Genomic DNA, 22215 nt, shown 5'->3' on the forward strand with positions numbered 1-22215 from the left:
CAACATCTTCATAAAACTCTCTGCTTATTTCAACCATACTCGGTTTTGCTCTGCTATACTTTTAACCTCTGATTCTTAAGCTGAATCTCACAGAGGCTCTTTTCCTTAAGAGAGCCTGCCAGACAGCCTGTGTTTTGAGGTAGCACTTCAGGCTCTGTACACCACTGGGCCTGCCCCTTTCTTTGGTTTAAGCTCAGTTTCATTAACAAGCACATTCACACTTCAACTAGAACTTTTAAAATAACACTTGCACAATGTGTTTAGTGTTTAGTTAATTATTAAGTTTCTAAGCTTGAATTATTCAAGCAAAATTGATTGGGTTCAACCTTCTTCCTTCTCTTTGTCCTTTAAAAAAAAAAAAAGCCAAAATAAATTCTCTCCTCTACTCTCTAAATAATTTGGAAAAGGTTATTTAATAAGTTTCAATACCCTGGTCTGTGGGTGGTACCCAATGGCCAATTAGAATAAGTAGAGAGGACAGGCAGCTTGAGTCTTTTGTTGAAATTTGTGTTTAGGGCTGGGGTGTGGTTCAGTAGGCACAGCCTGTTTGCCACCCTCTATTCTTTTCCAAGCCCTGGGAAAAAATAGCATCTGCAATCAATTCATATATTTCTATTACCAGTTAGACATTTAAAGAGAACCGACAGGGTTCACCTTCCTCTCCAACTGTTTTCTAATTGTTTAAAAAAACCCTCGTTTTACTTATTTTATATGTGCATGTACATATCTCTGCATGATTGTGAGGATCAGAGGGCAATGTGTGAGAACTGATTCCTCTACTTCTATGGTGTTGGTCCTGGGGATGGAACTCAGGCTGTCTGGCTTGGCAGCAGGTGCTTTTCTTGCTGAACCATCTGGTCTCTGTGTGCTCCTTTTTTTTTTTTTTTTTTTAATTTAAAAATTTTTTATTACTTAATCTCCTGAGTAAATGAACTTGTTAAAAACGTGCTGACTTCATTTTGAAAACTTGGTGTGGCTGAAGAACATTTCTTGACCTAGATAGATAATTACAGACGATGTAAAACTATCTTTTCTTGTGCAACGTTTTTGTTAATGTGTAGGGAAGAGTGTAGACACCAAAGGCAATGAAATAACAGCAGTAACTAATATCAAATGATATTATCTAGTTTAGGATCACATTTCACGTTTATAATTTCGCTACTTGTACAATTAAGAGACAGATACAAAGATGTCATGGCTGGAAATGATTCACCTTCTGTCTGAACCTATTTAAATATCACTCACATGTCAAGAACATATTGAAAATAATGCAGTCCTTATTTATTCCAGGCAAGAATAAACTTGGAAAGTGTAAATTTCAGAAAAGCTTCACCATATTCTGCGAACCACGGCAACTTTAACCTGAGCCTTCATTTTCAGACTTCATATCTCAGCCTTCGTTTCTAGTTCTCCCTCTGCTTTTGTATTACCGAGATGTAAGAATGGTTCACTACATGCATTGCCATGGAAAACGGGTGTGGGGAAGGAATATAAAATAATCACATTTTGGAGAAGGATCACATTTGGGGGCGGGGCAGATAACAGAAACACAATGACCCGGTTTAGCTGTATCAAAAGTAGGATCTTCCACGAGCATTTTGGAGGGAACTCTCTCTCAAAATCCAAGATCACAAAACCCCGAAGGGCCCCACCAGCAGCAGGTGCCTTGCCTCTTCTGTGACTCGCTTTTGCTGCATTGCTACCGAGCCAGAGTGGCTGTTCCCTTACCAGAAATGTGTGCTGACAGAGGGGCTGTAGGTTTGGTGACAGTAGCGAACTGTGTTGATTAGGGGAGCTGAGTACGTGTGTGTGTGTGTGTGTGTGTGTGTGTGTGTGTGTGTGTGTGTCTCGGGGGCCGGGGGGCGGGGGAGGGAAGCTCGTAACCTTGGCTGAAGAATAACAGGCATGATCTAGGGTATTTCTGGAGGAGAAAACGCCAGGGTTCACATTGGGGAAACTTTGGGGAACAGAAATGGGAATCTCTCTCCTTTGAGATCCCGCATGCACGACATGGAGGGTGGAGCAGACCAGTCTCTTACTATTTTTCAATCCTGGGGGAATGACACAAATGCTGTGGATTAGGGACACAGGAAATTAGGACTCTGGGGCGTGGGAAAGCCGAATGGGGGCAGGGTGGGCAGGTAAACAGCGTCGGGAGAAGCTGTCTTGTCTTAGAGCGGTTGGAAGTCGAGGGTACCCAGGAGGGGCAGACACCCATCTCCGCAGCCGTGGAGGAAGAAGGCCGGCTGGGGAGTGGACACCGCGGGGACCCCTTGGCACAGTTCCCAGCCCGTGCCTCACCGGGCCATCCCGTTCCACACCCAAGTCTCCCGGGACCCCGCTCCTTCGGCTGCCGCAGGCGCAGGGCCGCGGGCCGAGGTGATACCCTTTCCCTTGGGCCGGGATCCGCTGGGCCGCGGCGTGCCGCTTCCAGCCGGGTCGGGGGGCGGGGCGCGCCGCCATTTTGGATCCGGACGGTCCGCAAGCCTTCGCCTGCGCGCCGCGGCGCCGGGAGCCGCCTCGCGGAGCCTAGAGCGCGGGCGCGGGCGCGGGCGCGGGCGCGAGCCGCTTGGGCGGGCGGGGGAGGCGGGCAGAGGAGGAAGGGAGTGGTTGGGAGCCGGGCTGCGGCAGCCTCAGGTCTCCTCAGCGGCGGCAGCGCCCCCTCCTCCCGCTCCTCAGCCGTCTGCGTCCATCAGGAAAGATGCCCTCAGCCCAGGGCTGTGAAGAAGGGATCGGAGTCACTGCCCGAACCGTGGCTGCCGCCCGCGTCCTCTGAATTCGTCAGCGCAGCCCCTCGAGGGGCGGCGGCGGCGGCGGCCGCGGGGCGCGAGCGGGAGCCCGGGCGCTGCGCCCGGCGGCACGGCGCGGCCCGCCAGCGGCCTCCGGCATGGAGCGGACTCCCGCGGCCAAGTAGCCGCCGCCCCCGGAGCCCAGCGCGAGAGCCGCCCGCAGCCCGCCTCATCCCGGCCGCGCCGCCGGCCAGGCCCCGGGAGAAACCGGGAGGAAGATGACGCGTCCTAGCCGCAGTCCGCTAGAAGCAGGACTCGCTGCAAAGCCCTAGGAAGAAAGAGCTCGGAGCCGGGGCTCGGCGTGTTCCGAGCCGAGCCAGGAGAACCGCTCCGGGAGCTGCCCTCCCTTTGCGGCGGAGGACTCGCCCAGGCGCTATCCGAGTGGAGGTTGGGAGCATTTGCAGCAGAATTTTTGGCTTTCCCTCCCCCTCCATACATTACCCCCTCCTCCTTTTTCAGTTTTTCTTCTTCCGAGGAAGAGAATTGCTGCTGCCAAGGGGACTTTATTCATTAATGATGCAACTGGATTCGTTTCAGGATTATGTTGCACGAATTGAATTTTGAATGAAGGTTTTTTTTTTTTTTTTTTTCTGAAAGAAGTGTTGACTCTAGTTCGTTGTGCTTTTAATTATTATTTTATTTAAATATACAATTTAATTGTATTATTCTCTTAAAAATATTAAATCTATATTTTATGGAAACTTACCCTCAAGATATATATGTTTATGGGTGAAATTGAAGACGCTTCCATTAAGTGAGGTGACTGGTGTATTGGATGTTTAATTCAGCATCGGCATTGCATGACAGTTGTTGAAATAACAAGTGGTTTATTTTTAAAAGCCACATCTTTCAAATTTTAGGTTCAGATAGTAACAGTAGACATCGTAAGGGCATTGAAAAGAAAACCAGCAGAAATCGAAGCAAACATGTCCGGAGAAGTGCGTTTGAGGCAGTTGGAGCAGTTTATTTTAGATGGGCCAGCTCAGACCAATGGGCAGTGCTTCAGTGTGGAGACTTTACTGGACATACTCATCTGTCTTTACGATGAATGCAATAATTCTCCATTGAGAAGAGAGAAGAACATTCTTGAATATCTAGAATGGGGTAAGTTTTATTTTTAATACTCTTAATGTGTAGCTGGGCATGAGCATTATTAACTATGGTGAAAATGATGTATATATTTTTAACAAAAGAACAAACGCTAATTATCAAGACTTTTCTCTCCTAGTTTTTCATAACTATTTGCCAGGAGTGAAGCTGTGCCATTTAATTGTTGCCTTGTTGTTTGGCCTTGCTGTTTGTGAACTCAGCTGCGCTTGGGGGCAGCGGTAGGAGCTTTAAAACTAATGCTGGGGTTGGCAGAATTGGATTATTGAGCACAGTTGTCACAGTCGTTCAGTGGGAGGGTATTTGTTGGTTGGAACATTCCTTCCCAGTCTTTGAAAATCACTGGAGAGGAGAGGAGAGAAGTTGAAGTCCCTGTGTTCATTTTTTGGAAAAACAGGAACGTGGGGGTGGTGATCAATGGGTTTAATTTCATTTCTGTATAGCACAGACAAAGGAAAGTACTAAACATGGACTTCCCAAAAATTACTAGGTTCCTGAGAAATAATAGAAAGTGTGTGTGTGTGTGTGTGTGTGTGTGTGTGTGTAAGTAAAGCAAATGTAGTTGAGAATGTGTGGAGGCAGCTCCACCTGCCTTAGATTGTATTCCTAAATTGAATTTGTATCTACACTAGCTAGATGTGACTCAGGTGACCTGTAGTAGTGGACTAGATCAGTGATGCGGGCAAACACTGCATGTGACCTTCAAGGTAGAAGGCTTGTCTGAACTCCTGGAGCCTCTGCTGTCACTCACTCCGTGAGGGGAGTCTGACATCTAGCAGTGGCCATCATTGCCCAGGCTGGTAGAGAAGGGTACCATAGCTCTGGAAGGATTTGGGCCATCTAGAATTTTGTGCTGTTAAAATACTTTTAGCTAGCTAAACAATTTTTTTTTTTTAAATATTGAAAATCTTTATTCTCAAGTAAACCTTAATTTTCTGAAGTAAAAAATTAAGTACCCGTTGTTGTTTCTGTTTTCAAATTCATTCAAAATTTGTTTCTCAAGTTAACTCCCACTTTAAGAATGCCTACATGAAGCAATTTTAATTCTCCAATTCTCCAGTATTAGAAGAGTGATTGCTAGTAGCACGATGTTACAAGGGTTAAAAAAATGTTGAGATGTGAATGGGATGATTTCACGAAGCAGTTTGCCGTCATCATGCGGGGAATGTAAGAAGTCTTAAACCAGTTGTCAGGCAACTTCTCCCTTGAGAGTAGGTAATTTTTATGTTGGCACTGACTTTGCATCTACCTGCCTTTTTATATGCAGGATACAATATTTTATGAAGCATATGGAAATTTACACCCGGTGTTTCATAAACTTAGGAATTCTGTGGGGTTTCTTTTTTTTTTTTTTTGAAGACTTAAAAAGGTTTCAGTACTCTCATAGTTGGAATCTGAGTCCTTCAATGACAGCTTCATAGTGATGCTGTAGTCTGTGATTATGATTGTCATTTAATATCTTATTCATTTGCAAAACAGTAGGAGAACTCTTTGTACATAGCAGTGGCAAATATAATTTAAAATAGTGTATAAGAGAAAATACATTTCCTTGGCTTCCTGATGTGTACTAGTTTCATGCTATGGGGTATTTTCTATCTTATTAAAATAACCTATGTATCTCATTAAGTATCCTTTTTTTGGATTTTTTATGTTTATGAAGACACTTTGCAAACATACATACATACATACATACATACATACATACATATTTACCTATACTAAAAAGTAAAACAAAGATCAACTCTTCTGCTACATTCACTATATTTATTTTTCCTGGAGAGAGGGCCTTATGTAGCTCTTGAAGTTACTATGTAACTGAGTCTGGCCTTGAACTCCCAATCCTTCCATCTCTCTACCTTTCCAGTGCTGGCATTACTGTGCACTACCATGCCCAGATTAGATAGTGCTGGGAATTGAACCAAGGGCTTTATATATGCTAGGAAGTACTCTGCCAATTGAGTTCCATCCCAGTCCAAATTCACCTTCATTCTTATTAATAATTTGATGTCTTACCTTTTTTAGTTGTCTGATATATGGTATGATGAGACTCCACAGTCTCATAAACCATTACTGGCACTTTAAAAAGGTTTATTTTTATTATTTTAAATTACATATCCGTGTGTGGGACTGGTGTAGGTATGTGCTGTTCGTGCAAGCTCCTGAGGAGGCCCCAGCCATCTGATCCTCTTAGAGCTGAATGCTGGTGGTTGTAAGGTACCCGACTGGGTGCTGGGAATCAAACTCAGGTCCTCTGGAAGAACCATTTGCCCTCAAAGCTACCAAACCATCTCTTTAACTCCAAGAGAGAAGTTTAAAAATTATATATATATTTTAAAGATTATAATAGTTACATCATTTCCCCTTCTTTTCTTCCTTCCAAACCATTCTATAACCCTCTTTCAGATTTGTGGCTTCTGTTTTCATTAATTGTTTTACACACATACTCTCTCTCTCCTAAATATATAAATGCAACATGCTTAATCTGTATAATGTTATTTGTATTTATGTTTTCAGGGGCGAACATTTGGTTTTGGTGTGCTCTTCCTGGGGAAGAGATTATAGAACTTTTAAGGAATTATTTTGTGTACTTTAGGCTCCTAAGCCTCTGGAGTGCTCTTCCACTTCTGAGTGGAAGTGTTGCAGAGATGCATCATAAGTGGTGTCATTTACTGTCTTTGAGCTATTGGGAATCTTAGATTAAGAGTGATAGTATCTTTTCATTTAAGTATTGCAATGAGTCATTCCTTCTTCATTTATTAGTCTATCACTACATTTTGGGAAATGTTCTATGTTGTTCCCATTGCAAAAAATGTATAAGAATATCTAGATTAGGTTTTCAGATTGTGAATTGACTTCACCTTAATTTTTTAACAAATTATGAACTTTTTGGGATGGAAATTTATAGGAATATTATTAAGGTTAAATTTTACAATTTAGATTTGCTTCAAGATGTCATCTTTGGTTTGATTTTAGTCATTTAAAAGTATTGTCCTTAAGTCTTTAAGAGACCCAGTAATTGAAACAGAACAGTGTAGTTAAACATTCCATATTACAGGTTAAATATTTGTGTTTGGCATTTGCATTATTGGAAGTACCACCTAGATGCTCCATATTTTTGCAAGGGATGCCTGGTTACTTTTAAACATGTAGTCAAGATTTTGTGTGTATCGCTCCATTAATTTCATTTGATTCCAAGTTATGGTCCATTTCATTTCTGTAGTGGTACAGGTAATATCTTGTTCTTAACAGAACCACAGCAAGAGAACTTGACTATTCCAAGTCAAGCTTGCTGCTTTTCTTTTATAGCATTTCTTGGTTTTGGTGCTGAGGAAGGAAAGTAGAGTGGGAGAGAGGAAGAAGAGATGAAGTCAGTGAATGCTAGACCAAGGGATAAAAACACCATGAGACCAGAGGTCACTTCTGAGCTTAATAATGTATATATTGTCTACACACAGCCAGCAAGACTTGAAAAGCTTTCTTTCCTTTGATTGTTAAATTGTTGAAAAGATTTCTACTTATAGTCAGTAAAGTTTGAAAGACTTACTTTGATTTTTTTAAAGTTGTTGGAAAGATTGTGGTTTTCTGTTTTTGTTTCTATAAGAAGAGTTTTGCTGTCAGTAGTGGTTTTAGTCACGTTGTAGTGGAGCTAGAAGAAAAGCAGTTGTGCTGCTGTAACTGACTGATGACTAGTACATTCACTGTTCATGACATTGTTTTTCTTCTACTCTGAAATGAGAAATTTGAATGTTAAGGAATTGCTAATTTATTTAAAAAGTGCCTATAGGATAGTACTACTCAGAACAGGAGGATCTGCAAAGATTCCCTGTATGTAGATTACTTTTCTAGACTTTCTGATCTTGATCGTACAACATTTCATGTAAGTTATCATTAACTGATTTTATAGCTTCCTCAGATTGTATGCTACACTGTAGAATAGCCTGATTATTATACTTATTGTTAGGAGATATCAACAGGTATTGTAAGATAAACATTTCCTTTTATTAGAAGTTAGCATGTTTGTTTGTTTATGTATTTATTATTTTATTATTGAGACAGGGTTTCTCTGTGTAGCCCTGGCTGTCCTGGAACTTGTTCTGTAAAGACTAGGATGGTCTCGAACCCAGAGATTGGCCTGCCTCTGCCTTCTGAGTGCTGGGATCAAAGGAGTGCTCCACCACTGCCTTGCATAGAGTAGCTTTGAAGTTTATTCTCAGTTTTTTCCTGTGTGAGCTGGGGTGATGATGGCTTGCTTAGAAGGAAAGAACTGAATCATTTTTAGAATACTTTTTTTGTTCTTTCTGTCTGCTGTTGCTCACTGTTAACTTTTCCTGAGTAGAAATATTCATCATACAGAATTGTTAAGATATTCATTGAATACAGATGATTAAATTAATTTTTAAATAAGCTCGTTTGTGATCATTGTAAATGTGTTTAAAATATAGGTAGGGCACTTGTTTCTTTTACACTAGTCATGAAACATTCTGTTTTAAGAATGGACATAGTTTATCTAAACCAATGTTGACATGTTCCAGAAATACTCCCGTAAGTGGTAGTTTGCTGTTGTACCATTTCTCTCCCTTCTTCCTGCCCACTTCTTCCTTAGGGAGATGACAAATAATGTTGGTTACTGTAACGACTTTCAGTATTGAGCACTTGGTTAGTAAACTGTTTAAAATAATAGTGCTCTGTGAGTGAGAACAGGATGTCAAGGCTTACATTTTAAGAATTTTAAAAGTATTTCATGTAGAAACAAGGCATACTTTACTATAGCAGTGTGAACAAATACTGTAATATGTTGGAAACTTTATGAACTGTCCCATAAATCTTAGGACTTGATTACTATTACATAGTAAGTCCAGTCTGCTTTAGGGCAAAAGGACCGAACTTGGCATGAGTTTATTTGTGCTACTCAAATCTTACTTATTGCCAGGAAATTGTGTGTAAAGCTTTTTCTTTTTCATCCAATTGGATGTAATAGTTTAAAAAAAAAATTCAAGGGCTGAAGAGATGGCTTACTGGTTAAGAGCACTGAGTGCTCTTCTAGTGGTCCTAAGTTCAATTTGCAGCAACTACATGGTGGCTCACAACCATCTGTAATGGGATCTGAAACCCTCTTCTGGTGTGCCTGAAGACAGCCACAGTGTACTCACATCTATTAAATAAATAAATCTTAAAAAAAAATCAGTATATGAAGTCTAACCAACATTTAAAAGTTAGGCTAGAATAGAAAACAGTCAAGTTCATCATACATAAAAAGAGTAGATATTGGTATGCAAAGCATGTGTGCTTTGTTGCATTTCTCACTCCTGTGTCTTACAGATTGATATTAGAGGAGTTTAGAATATTGTGTAGAAGCAGATGTATATGTTAGCTCATCATGAGAATATTAGAAGCATGGCTCCTGTTTTTGAAAAGAACATGTAAAAGATCTAGGACAACAAATAGATAATTTAATAAAGGGGATTGTACATAGGGTCAAGATGGGGGAGGGGAGGGGCAAAGGAGAGGTTGGACCAGGGAGAGGATGAGGATGAATGGCCAGAGAGAGAGAGAGAGAGAGAGAGAGAGAGAGAGAGAGAGACAGAGACACAGAGACACAGAGACACAGAGAGAGACAGATGGACAGACACACACACACACACACAGAACGAACAAACTCCATTGTGTTCCTAAGGTGGTGTTTGAATCTAACAGAATAATTGGCTAATTTTAATTTGAAAGAGTATACTGGATATAAGAATTAACCTCAGTCATTTGTATTTTTTAAGTGGTTATTGCCTCTTACTTTCCTTTTGTGGCAGTGATCAACTTTCATTGATTGGTTATGAGAGATGTATTAGCTTTTTGGACTTAGGGATAAATAGTAGTAGTGTCTTGGCTGTTTCTTTCTATTCCAGGCCAACTCAAGAGAATTTGCTAGTTTTCTCCTTGTCACTCACTCATAGACCATCAGTGAAATGACTTCGTGTTTTAGTACTGAAGACCATCAATTGCTCAGCTGTTTTTTTGCTGAATCTGCAGAAGTGCTTTCTAAAATGACTTCTTTTTGAATGACCTGTGCTCTTAAGTATAAACTACCTCAAACACAAGAATGAGTGTCCTTTGTTGTCTCTGCATAGAGAAGTGTTCCAGCTGCAGACAGTTTTCTGTTCCTCCCCATTGATGCTGCTCAGAGCTTTAGGGCTGCTCTTCTCCTTAGCCACTCACCCATTGCTGGACAGGTTGCATCTGTTTTTGGCAGTAGGTGAGAATGGGCAGCCTTCACTTGATCAGCCTCTCATCTGGTGGTCCTGGATCTGCTACTTGCATAGAGCTGCATTTGGCTTTTGTCAGAACAGGAGCCACAAGGGTCTGGCCCCTCATTCTCAGTACAGTGGTTTGTCTTTGAATTCTTCTTTGAACTCTGCTTTTGAATCAGAGCTTCTTCATCTAGTTTTCTTCTCTAGTTTCAAAGGGTGTTCCTTGAATCTCTGCACTATTACTGAGTTGTGTGTGTGTGTGTGTGTGTGTGTGTAAATGTGCACAAAATCTTGTAAGTTTGGAAAATCAACTCAGATATAATTCAAGTAAAATGTTTTAGGTTATCCTAGAATTTACAAGGTTTATTGGATTACATAATCATCATTTTGAATAATGTCTGTAGGGTCGATGTCAAGTATTCTAGTGGGTATTCTTAGAGAAGTGTTGTTCCTTAGTAACTTTCTATTGAGGTTAGAAAAGAACTTTGAGAAACTTGAATCTAGCTTTGAGTAAGTTATATTTTACTTAGTGCCTGTAGAGTTATATTTATGTGTGTAAAAGTCCTGTGACCTGAGAAATAAATTTAATCATGCTGAAGTAGTAATGGTGCTGTTGATAGAATGACATCTAAGAAACACACTGCGCACAGTAGGATTGGAATGGTACACTGAAGACCTGTGTTGTCAACTCCTGTATGACTGAGATGTTCCTATGACATTCTTCTTGTTCTCATTGAACTAACTCCCCATGGAAAGGCATTTAATGATTTTTTTTGTTTGTTTGTTTGTTTTTGAGACAGGGTTTCTCTGTGTAGTCCTGGCTGTCCTGGAACTCACTCTGTAGACCAGGCTGGCCTTGAACTCAGAAATCCACCTGCCTCTGCCTCCCAAGTGCTGAAATTAAAGGTGTGCACCACCACTGCCTGGCCCATTTAATGATTTCAAATACAGAAATTCTCACTTTATTTTTATAGCTCCAGTTACTATAATTTTAACATGTTAGAAAACTATTTTGTGTCTGAAAAATTTTGTTCATTATGACGTTTAGGAAGAAAAATCCTTGAACTCTTGCAATTTCATAATCCATTGTGTTTTGTTTTTTCCCCTAGGGCAACAGTGTTTTAGCTAAGTGATTGGTTTCTGTCCTCTCAATTTGTGGGAACTTTTATTACTATGTATAATGGTGTATGTGTTTCATGTGTCAGCATCTACTTGTTTATATGTATTATAAGGAAACCAGACAATCGCTCCTCTTTATTAAGGAGAACCCCATGCACAACTGGTGTTATTTTCACAGCATGTGGACAGCTAGAACTTTGTGATTACCGTAAAGTTTTGTTCTAAGTTTTAGCATGATAGATAATAATACTGGAGGACAATGAACCTGATTGTTCAGAAACAAGTGATGAGCTTTAGATGTAGACTGGCTCCTTTAAGTATTGACCAGGTGATCTAGGCAAGTTATTTAACCTCTTGAATCTGTGTTGTATCATCTGTAAAGAAGTAAACATTACTATAATATTTTACCAAAAGATGAAAGCCAGTTTAGAAGTTTCTCCCATGACTTAGTTTATTTTGTTTGTTTCAGTCCCATTCTGATTTTTTCATTTTTAATACTGGGTCTCATGGAGTCCTTGAACTTAATATGACATTAAACTTGTGATTCTTTTGCCTCTGCTTCCTAAGTGCTAGGACTAGAGGTATGCGCTGTTATGTTTGGTTTATATGGTGATGGGAATTGAACCCAGGACCTTGTGTAGATGCTAAAAAAGCAATCTATCCACTGAGTTATATCCAAGCTTCCATTCTGATTTTTAAATTTCTATATTATTTAGCCTTAAAATAAAGGAAGAACTAAAATACCAAATTGGGGATTAAGTTTAAGTTAAGTGTATACTAATACTAATTAAAAGATATAAGTAAATTCACTTTACTATCAACAAGCATTTATATCTTCTTGATAATATCTTATTAAATTGTTATTACTTTAAAATTTTATTTAATTGTGTGTGTATGAATGTTATGCATGTCTGTGCACCATGAACATGTCTGGTGCCCAGGGAGGCCAGAGGAGGGCATCAGAGCCTTCAAAATTATATTTACTGAAAGTGTCTTTCATGGCTATGCAAACAGTCTTAGATATTCTTTTAGGATGTTTTGCATAAACTGTTTTGTTCTTTTCAGCCAAGCTATTGGGGAGGGGAGTAAATATTAAACTGATATCCAGTCTTTTCCACCATCAGGAACAGATATTACTCAGTGACTAGTTACATTTTATTTTTGTATTTATGTGGCTTCAATCTGAAAATTGGTGGTAGAATTCTAAACCTCAACTCAGAAGGTTAATTTTTTTATTGATATGGTGTTCATATAGTACCTTTTATGGTCTAAAATTAGGCAGCACCCACTGACCCACGTGGTCTTTCAGTAAGTATGAAGAAAATGAATACTTTCTACGAGTATTTCCTAAACTGCATTTCAAGGGACACACTGACTATTCCACAAATTATGGGTTAATTGGATATGAAGGGCTGGAAACTAGTGTTTTGGATACATGCCTTTTTACCTTATCACAGAAAAAGTTTCACAGGCTCTGAACAGAAACCTTGTGCAAGGTTGGCCCAGACCACTTTAACTGTGGAACTATGAGAGGAACACTGGATTGAACTTGGGACATTGTGGCCACATCAAGAAACCATAGGCAATGTCCAGAGTCTTTAAACATGTTATGTAAAAAGCACTTAAAAACATATCATCAACAGTGTACTTAGAGCACAAACACAGGGTTTGGCACATTTACACAATCGAGAAACTAGTGTAGTCAAATTTAAGTTGGAGGAGGATTCAGCATTGGACAGGAAGATCTCGCTGTGTTGGAGAGTTCTGGTTTACAGAAGTGCTTCTCCTAGCCTAGTGGTTGGTTTTGTTTGTTTTTGTAAAAGATGGTCATTTTCTGTTTACTGGTACAGAGAAACTGTAAAGTAGAACAAAGCTAATTGGATCTTATGAGAACTTTATAAAAATGATATAATTGTCCAGTTCTAGCAGGAATCTTGTCCTTAAGTGTCAGTGCTTACTAGGGGTGGCTAATACCCCAAGTAACCCATATATGGTGAAAAACAGTGAGCACTACTTAGACGTGTTCTGTGCTGAGATTTAAAACATTCTTGCTTGACATGACTAAAGCCTCATTTTGAATTACATCACTAACTCCCTGTGGTTTTGTCTTGACCAAAAAATGACCATAAAGAAACACGTAAACGTATACTAAGAGCGCAGGTGTTCAGTGAACCTGATGTGTTAACATGGTACCTGAGAGCCTTTCCATACTGGGTACCCACACTTTCTTAGCGTTTAGGGTGAGAACCACACTATTTGCAAAATGAGCATAATTTCTATTTCTGACTTTCTAAACTGCATGCCTTTGTAATGTGTCATCCTTTGTGACTGATGCATGCTACACTAACAGTTTCTTCCAGAAAGTCCATTGCTGTGTTAGTTGCTTGAGATTGTGATGGATGTTATCATCATGTTTCTTTTGCCTTCACAATTGTGAGGTAGTTAAGTACCTTAGGAGTTATCCTGGTTTCCCTCTGTTTTTGTGTATTTGGCTCAATTTATTTGTATTAAACTGGTAAATATGGTTTTATACATTCCTGGGTCTTCTTGTTTCACTGTTTTCCTTTAAAATGGGCAAGAAGCCTTTAACACATCACATGTCTCTAACTTGAAAATATGATGTTCGTACACATCCCGGAATTTAACAAAACACATCTCTGTCTGTCTGTCTGTCTGTCTGTCTGTCTGTCTTTCCATGTCTCTCTATGTCTTTCTGCCCCTTCCTCCCTCCTTCCCTTCTTCCCTCCCTCCCTCCCTCCCTCCCTTCCTTCCTTCCTTCCCTTCTTCCCTCCCTCCCTCCCTCCTTCCTTTCTTCCCTTCTTCGCTCCCTCCCCCTTCCTCCCTCCTTCCCTTCTTCCCTCCCTCCCTCCCTCCCTCCCTTCCCCCCTCCCCCTCATTTTGTATAGCCTTGGCTGTCCTGGAACTCACTCTGTAGACCAGACTAGCCTTGAATTTAGAGATCCACCTGCCTCTCTCCTGAGTGCTGGGAGGATTAAAGGCATGTGCCCACACCGCATGGCATATATATACACACACACACACACATGCACACACACAAACACACACACACATATATAAAATCATGTTAATATCATGCTTACTATCTTCCATTGACTATGAACAGCATTCCGGGATAGTTTCATTTAAACTGCTGAGCATGATACGTGCTTTTTCTTTTCTTTCTTATTTTAAAGACATGGCATGCCTGTGATGCTCAGATCGGCCTTGATTTGTGCTTCTTTACCTCCTGAGTGCTAGAATTACCGGTGTATATACCTGCCTAGTCACAGCTTTTACACAGTGCTCATCTACTGCTTTATATATTTAACTTTAAAAATGTTTTAATTGAAATAACTATAATTGAACAAAAATGGCAAGTATAGTATACTTTTTCTTCCTGAACTACAAGAATAATTGTCTACTGATGTCCATTTCTTTGCAATGTGTTTTTATGTAGATCTACATACTTTTATATGACTATATGCAACTGTTAAAATCAAGAAATTAACATTGATGAAATCCTGTCATTTTATTTTTAGAAACTTTGAGTTTATCAGTTGATGTAGTGGTCTTGTTAGAGCAGAAGGGTTCCGTCTGGAAGCCTGGGTCACATGGGAATGGTGTATCCTGCAGTGTTGCTTGAGCCAGGTCTTTAGGTTTTCCTTGACTTTCACGACTCTTTTGAGGATCGCAAGCCATTTGCAGTAATCTCCCCATTTGGATTTTCCTCACAGTTCAATTTAGACACAGTTTTGTTAGTATCTCAGAAACGATGCAGTCAGTGTTCTTCTGCTTGCATCCTGTCAGATGAGGCACAGATTTCATACTGCCTGATTACATGCTGTGCTGGCACTCACCAGGCTTCTTCACTGTAGTTGTTTGGGTGGGGTGTGGTGTCACATGCCTGTAATTCTAACACCACAGAGGCTGAGGCAGGATCAGTGAAAGCTCTACTGGTCTATATAAGTGAGCCTGGCCAGAGCCACACAGTGAGACGCAGCAGCAACAACAACAACATCAGACAAACGGAATAAAATCACTACAGAACAATTACTTCTTTCCCTTTATAGTTATTGGAGAGGTATTTTATATTATGTGTCTATCTTTGTCTTAATAAATTGTATTTATATCTACAATAGCTTACAGTTTTTTGTGTTAAACTTACTAGGTTAGAACCCTTTACTACAAATTAGTAGTAGAATTACCCAAGTGCTTCTGGAAGGGACAAATTGTTCTGTATCTGCAGCTTTTCTCTTTGAAAACATTTCAAATTTTTAAAAAAGTGAAAACACAATTAGGGAAGTAGACAGGGCCATATATGAGTTGTATATGCCAGTGGTCAAAATGTTATCATGGAATCTTCAGTAGCTTGGCTTGACCCAGATCTAGTCAATAGGAGCTCTTTCAGATTGTCCCTTTGACATGTCCCCATGATCTTTCTTGAGTACTTTCTTGCTTTTTGGTATAATGAGATGGCTGAGGCTTGGCCTGTTCCTTTCTTGACCCTGCCTTGGAATTAGTAAGTTTTTAAGGACTGCTGGCACCTTTTCGTAGGTGCCTCCACTCTGTAGGAGGCAGGGTAAGGTCTTGCTCCCCGCGAACTCACTAGGTCTCCTAGTGGACAGTGCACCACTCCGTTAGTCCATCCAGACCTTGCGCTGTCCAGCCATCTCCCCATTTCATGTGTGTATTGACATGTATATTTCAAATCTGCATGTACTTTGGTAGATACTTGTTTCTGTCTTTATTTTATAGGAAAGATGATGGATTTGCACCAATATCCCTAATTCCAGTCTAATGCTCCAGGGTTTAAGTTAGATCTCTTTTTTTGGTTGTTGTTTTGTTTTTCCGGATTGTAAATCTCCTTCCCAGCAGTCAGTGAGAAGTATGGATCCTATTATCTTCCACATACATGGGAGAGGGGTAGGGGAAAGGAGGAAGGGAAGAGGGAGATGGAAAAGGAGAGGAAGAGTGAGAAAAAGGAGGAAGGGAGGGAGAGAGGGAGAGGGAGAGGGAGAGGGAGAGGGAGAGGGAGAGGGAGAGGGAGAGGGAGAGGGAGAGAGAGCGAGAGAGAGAGAGAGAGAGAGAGAGAGAGAGAGAGAGAGACTTGTAAGACACTTGATATCGGTGCTGGAAATTGATCTCAGGTCCTCTGCTAGAGCAGTAGGTGCTTCTAAGTGCTGAGCCATCTCTTCAGCTTCATTTATTTACTTAGGAGATCTCTCATTAGTCCTCCCCTCCTTCCCTCTTCCAGACAATCTGTTCATGAGGCTGGCTTGCTGCTGTTCTCATCCCTAAAGCCATGCTCTTCACCTTGTCTGTCTGAACATTTCACCCCAGGCTTTCTCTCACCCAAGGATGCTGTTTGTGGTCCCCAGGCTCTGAGACTCCCAGTGCCAGTAGCCCTTTTGTGGCTGTCCTGGGCATGAGCTTAGCTGCTGGCCTCCATGTGATTCTTTTTGTTTTCACTTTGTTTTGCCATGCCTACTGGCCTTAGGTGTGAATTGTTCAGGAAGAGGGGGTGGCTATTTACCTAACACATGCTTCTCTTTAGAATAGGAACATGGTTTGAGAAAGGTTTTATTGAGTGATTTTGTAGTACGAACATCATGGTGTGCATTTACACAAACTTAAGATGATGCATAGGATATCACCAGATGATATAGTCGCATCGGATCACTATTATAGATGGCTGTCATTAAGCAAGGCTTAACTGTATACATATACTAATATGTGTGTAACTTTATATACTTTTTTTTTTTTTTTTTTGAGATGGAGTCTTATTAAAAACACTAATCTGGTTTTGAGCTCAAGTCCTTTTTCTCTCCCAGCTTTTGGAGTTACAGGCATGTGCTGCCATGCCAGGCTTCCCCTAGTCACTCAAAAGTCTAAAAGAAGTCCTTTCAAAAATGTATAGAGTATAACAGTCTTTTTGATCTCTATCCCGTGACCTTTAACAATGCAGTCATGGGACAGCTGGTTTGGCTAAAGTACAGGGCAGTGTGTGTCGGCCCCACAGTCTTGTTGTGGTGGTCTTTTGTGCCACACTCAGCTGTTATTTAGCCAAAGGGAAACTGTTGGCAATCAAGGGGTGTCTAGTTAGTCTGAGACTTTGCACTCTGGCCAGTGTTTTTACTTCCCCAGTCCTGTGCCATCGTGCCTGTGACAGTCAAGGCCAGCAGCTGCCCGTCTACCTAATCTTGACACGCTGCTTCAGAAACACTGCTTCAGGGCTATGGCAGGAGCGTGTTTCTTCTTTACTTCCCCTGCTTTATTTCAAAAGTGGTTTTTTCTTTAAGAAAAACCTAACTAACTTTAATGGTCAAATAAAGATGATTTCTTAATTGATGGTTTATGATTTCCTTTAATAGCAGTAGACAGTCTGTAAATAAGTACTTAGTAGAATGAGGTAAAAAAAAAAGAGTAAGAAATAGAGTAAAATGCAAATAGTCTAATTTGTCAATCAGTGTTTTCTTTCGTTAAATCTATATTTAACCTTATGTACACTGTAGACAGAACACACATTAGAGGCTATTCTTGATGAATTAAACATATAGTTAGAATTTTGTTTTCTCTGCAGTCCTACTAAAACTATAATAAAGATTTTTTTTAACAGTCATAAATGCCCCAAAATGAGAAGAGCAGGAAAGGAGACTCGAAGCAGTTTCATTTGTGAAGTGAAAATGTGAGTGATGCCAACCTCATCGCCAGAGGACACTGGGTTCTAAGTTAGCACAGGTGAAAGCTGAGTTTCTGCCCAGGATAACTGGCAGAGTTAAGACAAGTTGAGTAGTTGTAGAAGTTGGTGTCTTCAGAATGCTCTGGAAGTTAAGGTGTGGGCCCAGCTGAGACACAGGGCCAACTAAAGCTGTTCTGAGCTGGGAAGGCTAGAGCTCCTGCTCTTTCTTAACACAGGCTGCTCAGCCCCAGTAAATCAAGCTCTGCTGAGCTGAGTGACACCAAGCAGAGAACAGTGCAGGCCTCAAACGCTGGACATCTGGGAGAGAGTTTAAAGCGGTTTAGAAAATGAAGCAGCTTGAAAAGGGGCTATTAAGAGAGAATTGTGTAAGAAAGAAAAAGTAACTAATTTACATGGTTATAGTAATGGTGGCATTGAGAAATGACCTGACTAAAATTATACTATAATTCCATTGGCAGGGTAATATAGGAAGGGAGTTTGTTAGGGTCCGATACTTGTCTTAAATCTTATAGATGGCAATGTAAGTTATGTTTTATCTAATTTAGGAGAGTAGTTTATTCTAGGAAAAGCTATGTGGGTTAAATCCTTTATATATGTTTTTAAACATTTGTATAGCTACTTCTGAAGTTACACAAGGCATATATGTAATGCTCATCTGTTTATGGAACTGAATGAACTCAAACAGAACAGTACAGACAAAGGAATCACACAAGTGATGTAAATGGTGTTTTGGGTTATAAGTAATGGAAAATCCAGTGAAAATTGGTTTTAAAAGTAAGAAAAGTTTTACTTTTTACTGACCTATCAAGAACCTTGATGTCTTGAGCCTTTTGAATTAGTGACTCAGCAAATATCCAGGTTCTGTGAATCTAGGGCAGTGTGGACTTCTCTATCACATCCCAAAGGCTATGGATGGCATTGGAGCAGTACACTCCCAAGTTACTGGGGAAGGAGAGAGAAATTCCATTTCAGAGCAGAAGAAAGCTTTTGCTGTGGTCTCAAATAGCCAAAGTTAGATTTCTATCTGTGAAGGAGGCAGCCATTATGCTGGTGGTGATGGGATTGTTGAGGTACCTGAGCTGTGTGAAGGAAGATTAGGATTTTTTAACAAATGTAGAATATGGGGAGATGGTGAGATGGTTTATTCATTAAAATGCTTGCTATGCAAATAAGAGGACTTGAGTTTGGATACCCAGCAGCCGTATAAAAGCCAGGCACACTCTAGTACTCAGAAATAAGAGGGTGAGATGGGGTGGGGTGGAGAGGGGACAGGTTGTGCCACAGTCAGGGTTATTTGGAAAGAGGGAACCTCAATTGGAAAACAACACCTCCACCAGATTGTGCTGCAGGCAAGTCTGTGGGGCGTTTTTCTTGATTAAGGATTGGTATGGGAAGGCCCAGTCCACTGTGGCAGGGCTGCCTCCCAGGTGGTCCTGGGAGATACAAGAACACTAACCATTGTGAGTCTGGAAAGCTAGCCATTAAGCAACATACTTCCATGGACTCTGCTTCAGTTCCTGTTTCAGCCTCCTTCAGTAATGGACTGTGATCACTACTATAAGCTGTAAGGTGAAATAAATCCTTTCTTCCTTATATCTTTTTTTGTCATTGTTTTATCCAAGCAACAGAAAGATACTGGAACACAGGAAGACTGCTAGAGTTTGCTGGCTAGTTACACTAGCCTAACTGATGAGTTCCAGTGTCAGTGAGAAGCCCTGTATCAAAACCTGGGGGGTGGGGTGGGGGGTTGGAGGAAGGAAAGAGAAGGGAGAAATGATGTAATTATAATATAATCTCAAAAATTTTAAAAAAACCCTAAAGGTGGAGAGTGGCAGAGGAAAACATCTAATGTAGATCTCTGGCCTTTCCATGAATGCACACAGACTTGTATAAGAACATGTGTACATACGTGCACACACATGTGCAGCACATACACAGATTAGACTCTTAGAAAGAGAATCTGGAGTCGGTTAGATCACAAGCAGTTTTCACTGCAGCTGACTTTGTGTTTTACTACTTACTGAAGCATTTTCATTAGAAATCACTAGTGCTCCAGTAAACTTTGGAATTACTTTTTGCCTTTTCCCGATCACTTATAAAAAATGCTTGCTATGATAATATACTTTTAATTTAGAGATTCAGGGCCAGTTTTACTATGTGGAAGAGAGAGTGGAATGTATTAAAAAAAATCTATGATTAAATTTTAATTTGAAAATTGCATATGGTCATTGAAATGTTACCAGGTTTTTTTTTGTTTGTTTTTATTTTTTTTTTTCGAGACAGGGTTTCTCTGTGTAGCCCTGGCTGTCCTGGAACTCACTCTGTAGACCAGGCTGGCCTCGAACTCAGAAATCCGCCTGTCTCTGCCTCCCAAGTGCTGGGATTAAAGGCGTGCACCACCACTGCCCGGCCGGTTACCAGTTTTTTTGTTGTTGTTGATTTATCCCTTCTCTGAATGCTTATACAACTTGCTATAGTGCTTCTTTGGCCAGGGGTATGGACCTTGGATTATTTCTTGTCTTTTTAATGTGTGTCATACTAGGATCATCTCATACCTACAGCACAAATTCCAACCTACCAGTCGTTAGTGATGACTAGATGGTGTGATTAGGAGGTCTGTTAAAAGTAAATTTAGTAAATATTTCTTCTGTAAAATAAAGATTATGTACATGTGTTCATTAGTGTGTGTGTGTGTGTGTGTGTGTGTGTGAATTCCATACAGTTAGAGTCATCTAGGAGGAGGGGAAATGCTTCCATCACATTTGCCTGTAGGCGAGTCTGTGGAGTATTTCTTGATTAATGATTGGTGTGGGAAGATCCTACTCCACTGTGGGTGGTGCGTGTCCTGGGTTGTATAGAAAAGCAAGCAGATCCTGCCTTGAGTTCCTGCCCTTACTCAGAAGTCATTTTCCTCAGTATTCTAGTTGCCAGGTCTTCTCTCCCATCTTCCCCCTATTTTAATTTTACACATGTGGTTGTTTTGGTTGCATATATATCTGCACCATGTGAATTTTCTGTGGAGGCTAGAAGAGGGTGTTGGGTCCTTTGGAACTGGAGTTACAGTGGTAGGTGCTGGGAATGGAACTGCCCCAGCCCCCTCATACCCTTTTAAAAAGAAGCGTGTATTGCCCAGGTTTTTGGTTTTGTTTTTGAGTTCTTAGGGATAGCAGATGAGTTAGGGAATGGAGTCTGGGCATTGCTCACACTGTTCCTACTCCTCTGCTTTGCTTCAGGCTTTGTCTTCACTCAGATGTCTCAACAGAAGTACTTGTAAACATTTTAGGCCTATATGGTGTGTGTATATTTACTCAGACACATGGAATCTTAATTGTTGCCAGGTGCTCAGGCCCTCCAGGATTCACCTACTCTTGCTCTGGTCCTCATTGCAGGCCAGGAATCTGCCACAGATCTCAGTAGGCAGGTAGGCAAGCCTGGAGACTTTGGGCTGCCCTCAGGAGCCCTCAGACTACTTCTGAGAGTTGTGTTTCTTCTGCATTGTCAGGTCCAAGAGAAGGGCCTTTTCTTGGAATCACAGCGTTTGGGTCAAGGTTATGGTTCTTTGACTGGCTGATAGTCTGTGTCCTGCAGGCCGTGGGAATTCAGCCTGATGATATACTTGAGCTGTGGGCTGAGGGACTTTGGTGTTTCTCTTTGGGCTGTGGACCAAAAGGAAGGCTGAAAATTAGGACATAGAATCTACTAACCTCCATGTGCTTCTGGGTAAAACAGATTAACCAGTGGGAAAAGAATTCTCACAATTAAAATTACTTTAAAAAAGAAAAAGAAAAAATTGTAGCATTTCTAAGGTTTGAGAGAACATGAGACTGACTTTACTTCCGTAGTTTGGTATGGTCTCCATTTTCATATACACTCAGTGTTCTCCAGTCTCATCCAGGCCATGGTATTGGCAGAGATGGAGGACTGGGAGTTGAGAGAAGTGACAAGGAGAGAAGCAGCTGAGTATTTAGGCTGTGTAACAGGCCTGGATCACTATCAAGTCACAGGCACAACCTTAGATAGGTGGTACCAACCTGAGTTGTGCTTGGTCCCCTTTACAGGAAGCTTTTCCTTAGGGGGAGGAAAAGAGGAACAGGCCAAGAAAATTGTTCTCTTCCATGTAAAATAAAATAATGTGCCTCATATATTGCAGATGTTCTTACTAGGAAACAAAAGGCTCGAGTGGAGTCTATTTTTAAGGTATTGCCATTCATTTGTGTCTGAGTCAGTTAAAAATTCAATTAAAGTATGAACTTATAGTCTC

At 40.8% G+C, this 22215-nt stretch overlaps 1 protein-coding gene across 18 annotated transcripts in view; it reads left to right on the forward strand.

Annotated features, from left to right (window-relative positions):
* Window positions 1-3565: 3565 nt before the first annotated feature.
* Cdc42bpa (CDC42 binding protein kinase alpha) overlaps window positions 3566-22215 on the forward strand; it is a 217834-nt gene continuing 199184 nt past the window's right edge. For all 18 annotated transcript variants that reach the window (XM_076914596.1, XM_076914601.1, XM_076914598.1 and 15 more), the window contains exon 1: window positions 3566-3893. In XM_076914596.1, the coding sequence (XP_076770711.1) occupies window positions 3716-3893 (178 nt within the window). In that variant the 5' untranslated portion in view covers window positions 3566-3715. The remainder of the gene's footprint in view (window positions 3894-22215) is intronic.

The sequence above is a fragment of the Arvicanthis niloticus genome, chromosome 16 (genome assembly GCF_011762505.2).
Source record: "Arvicanthis niloticus isolate mArvNil1 chromosome 16, mArvNil1.pat.X, whole genome shotgun sequence".
Lineage (NCBI taxonomy): Eukaryota > Metazoa > Chordata > Mammalia > Rodentia > Muridae > Arvicanthis > Arvicanthis niloticus.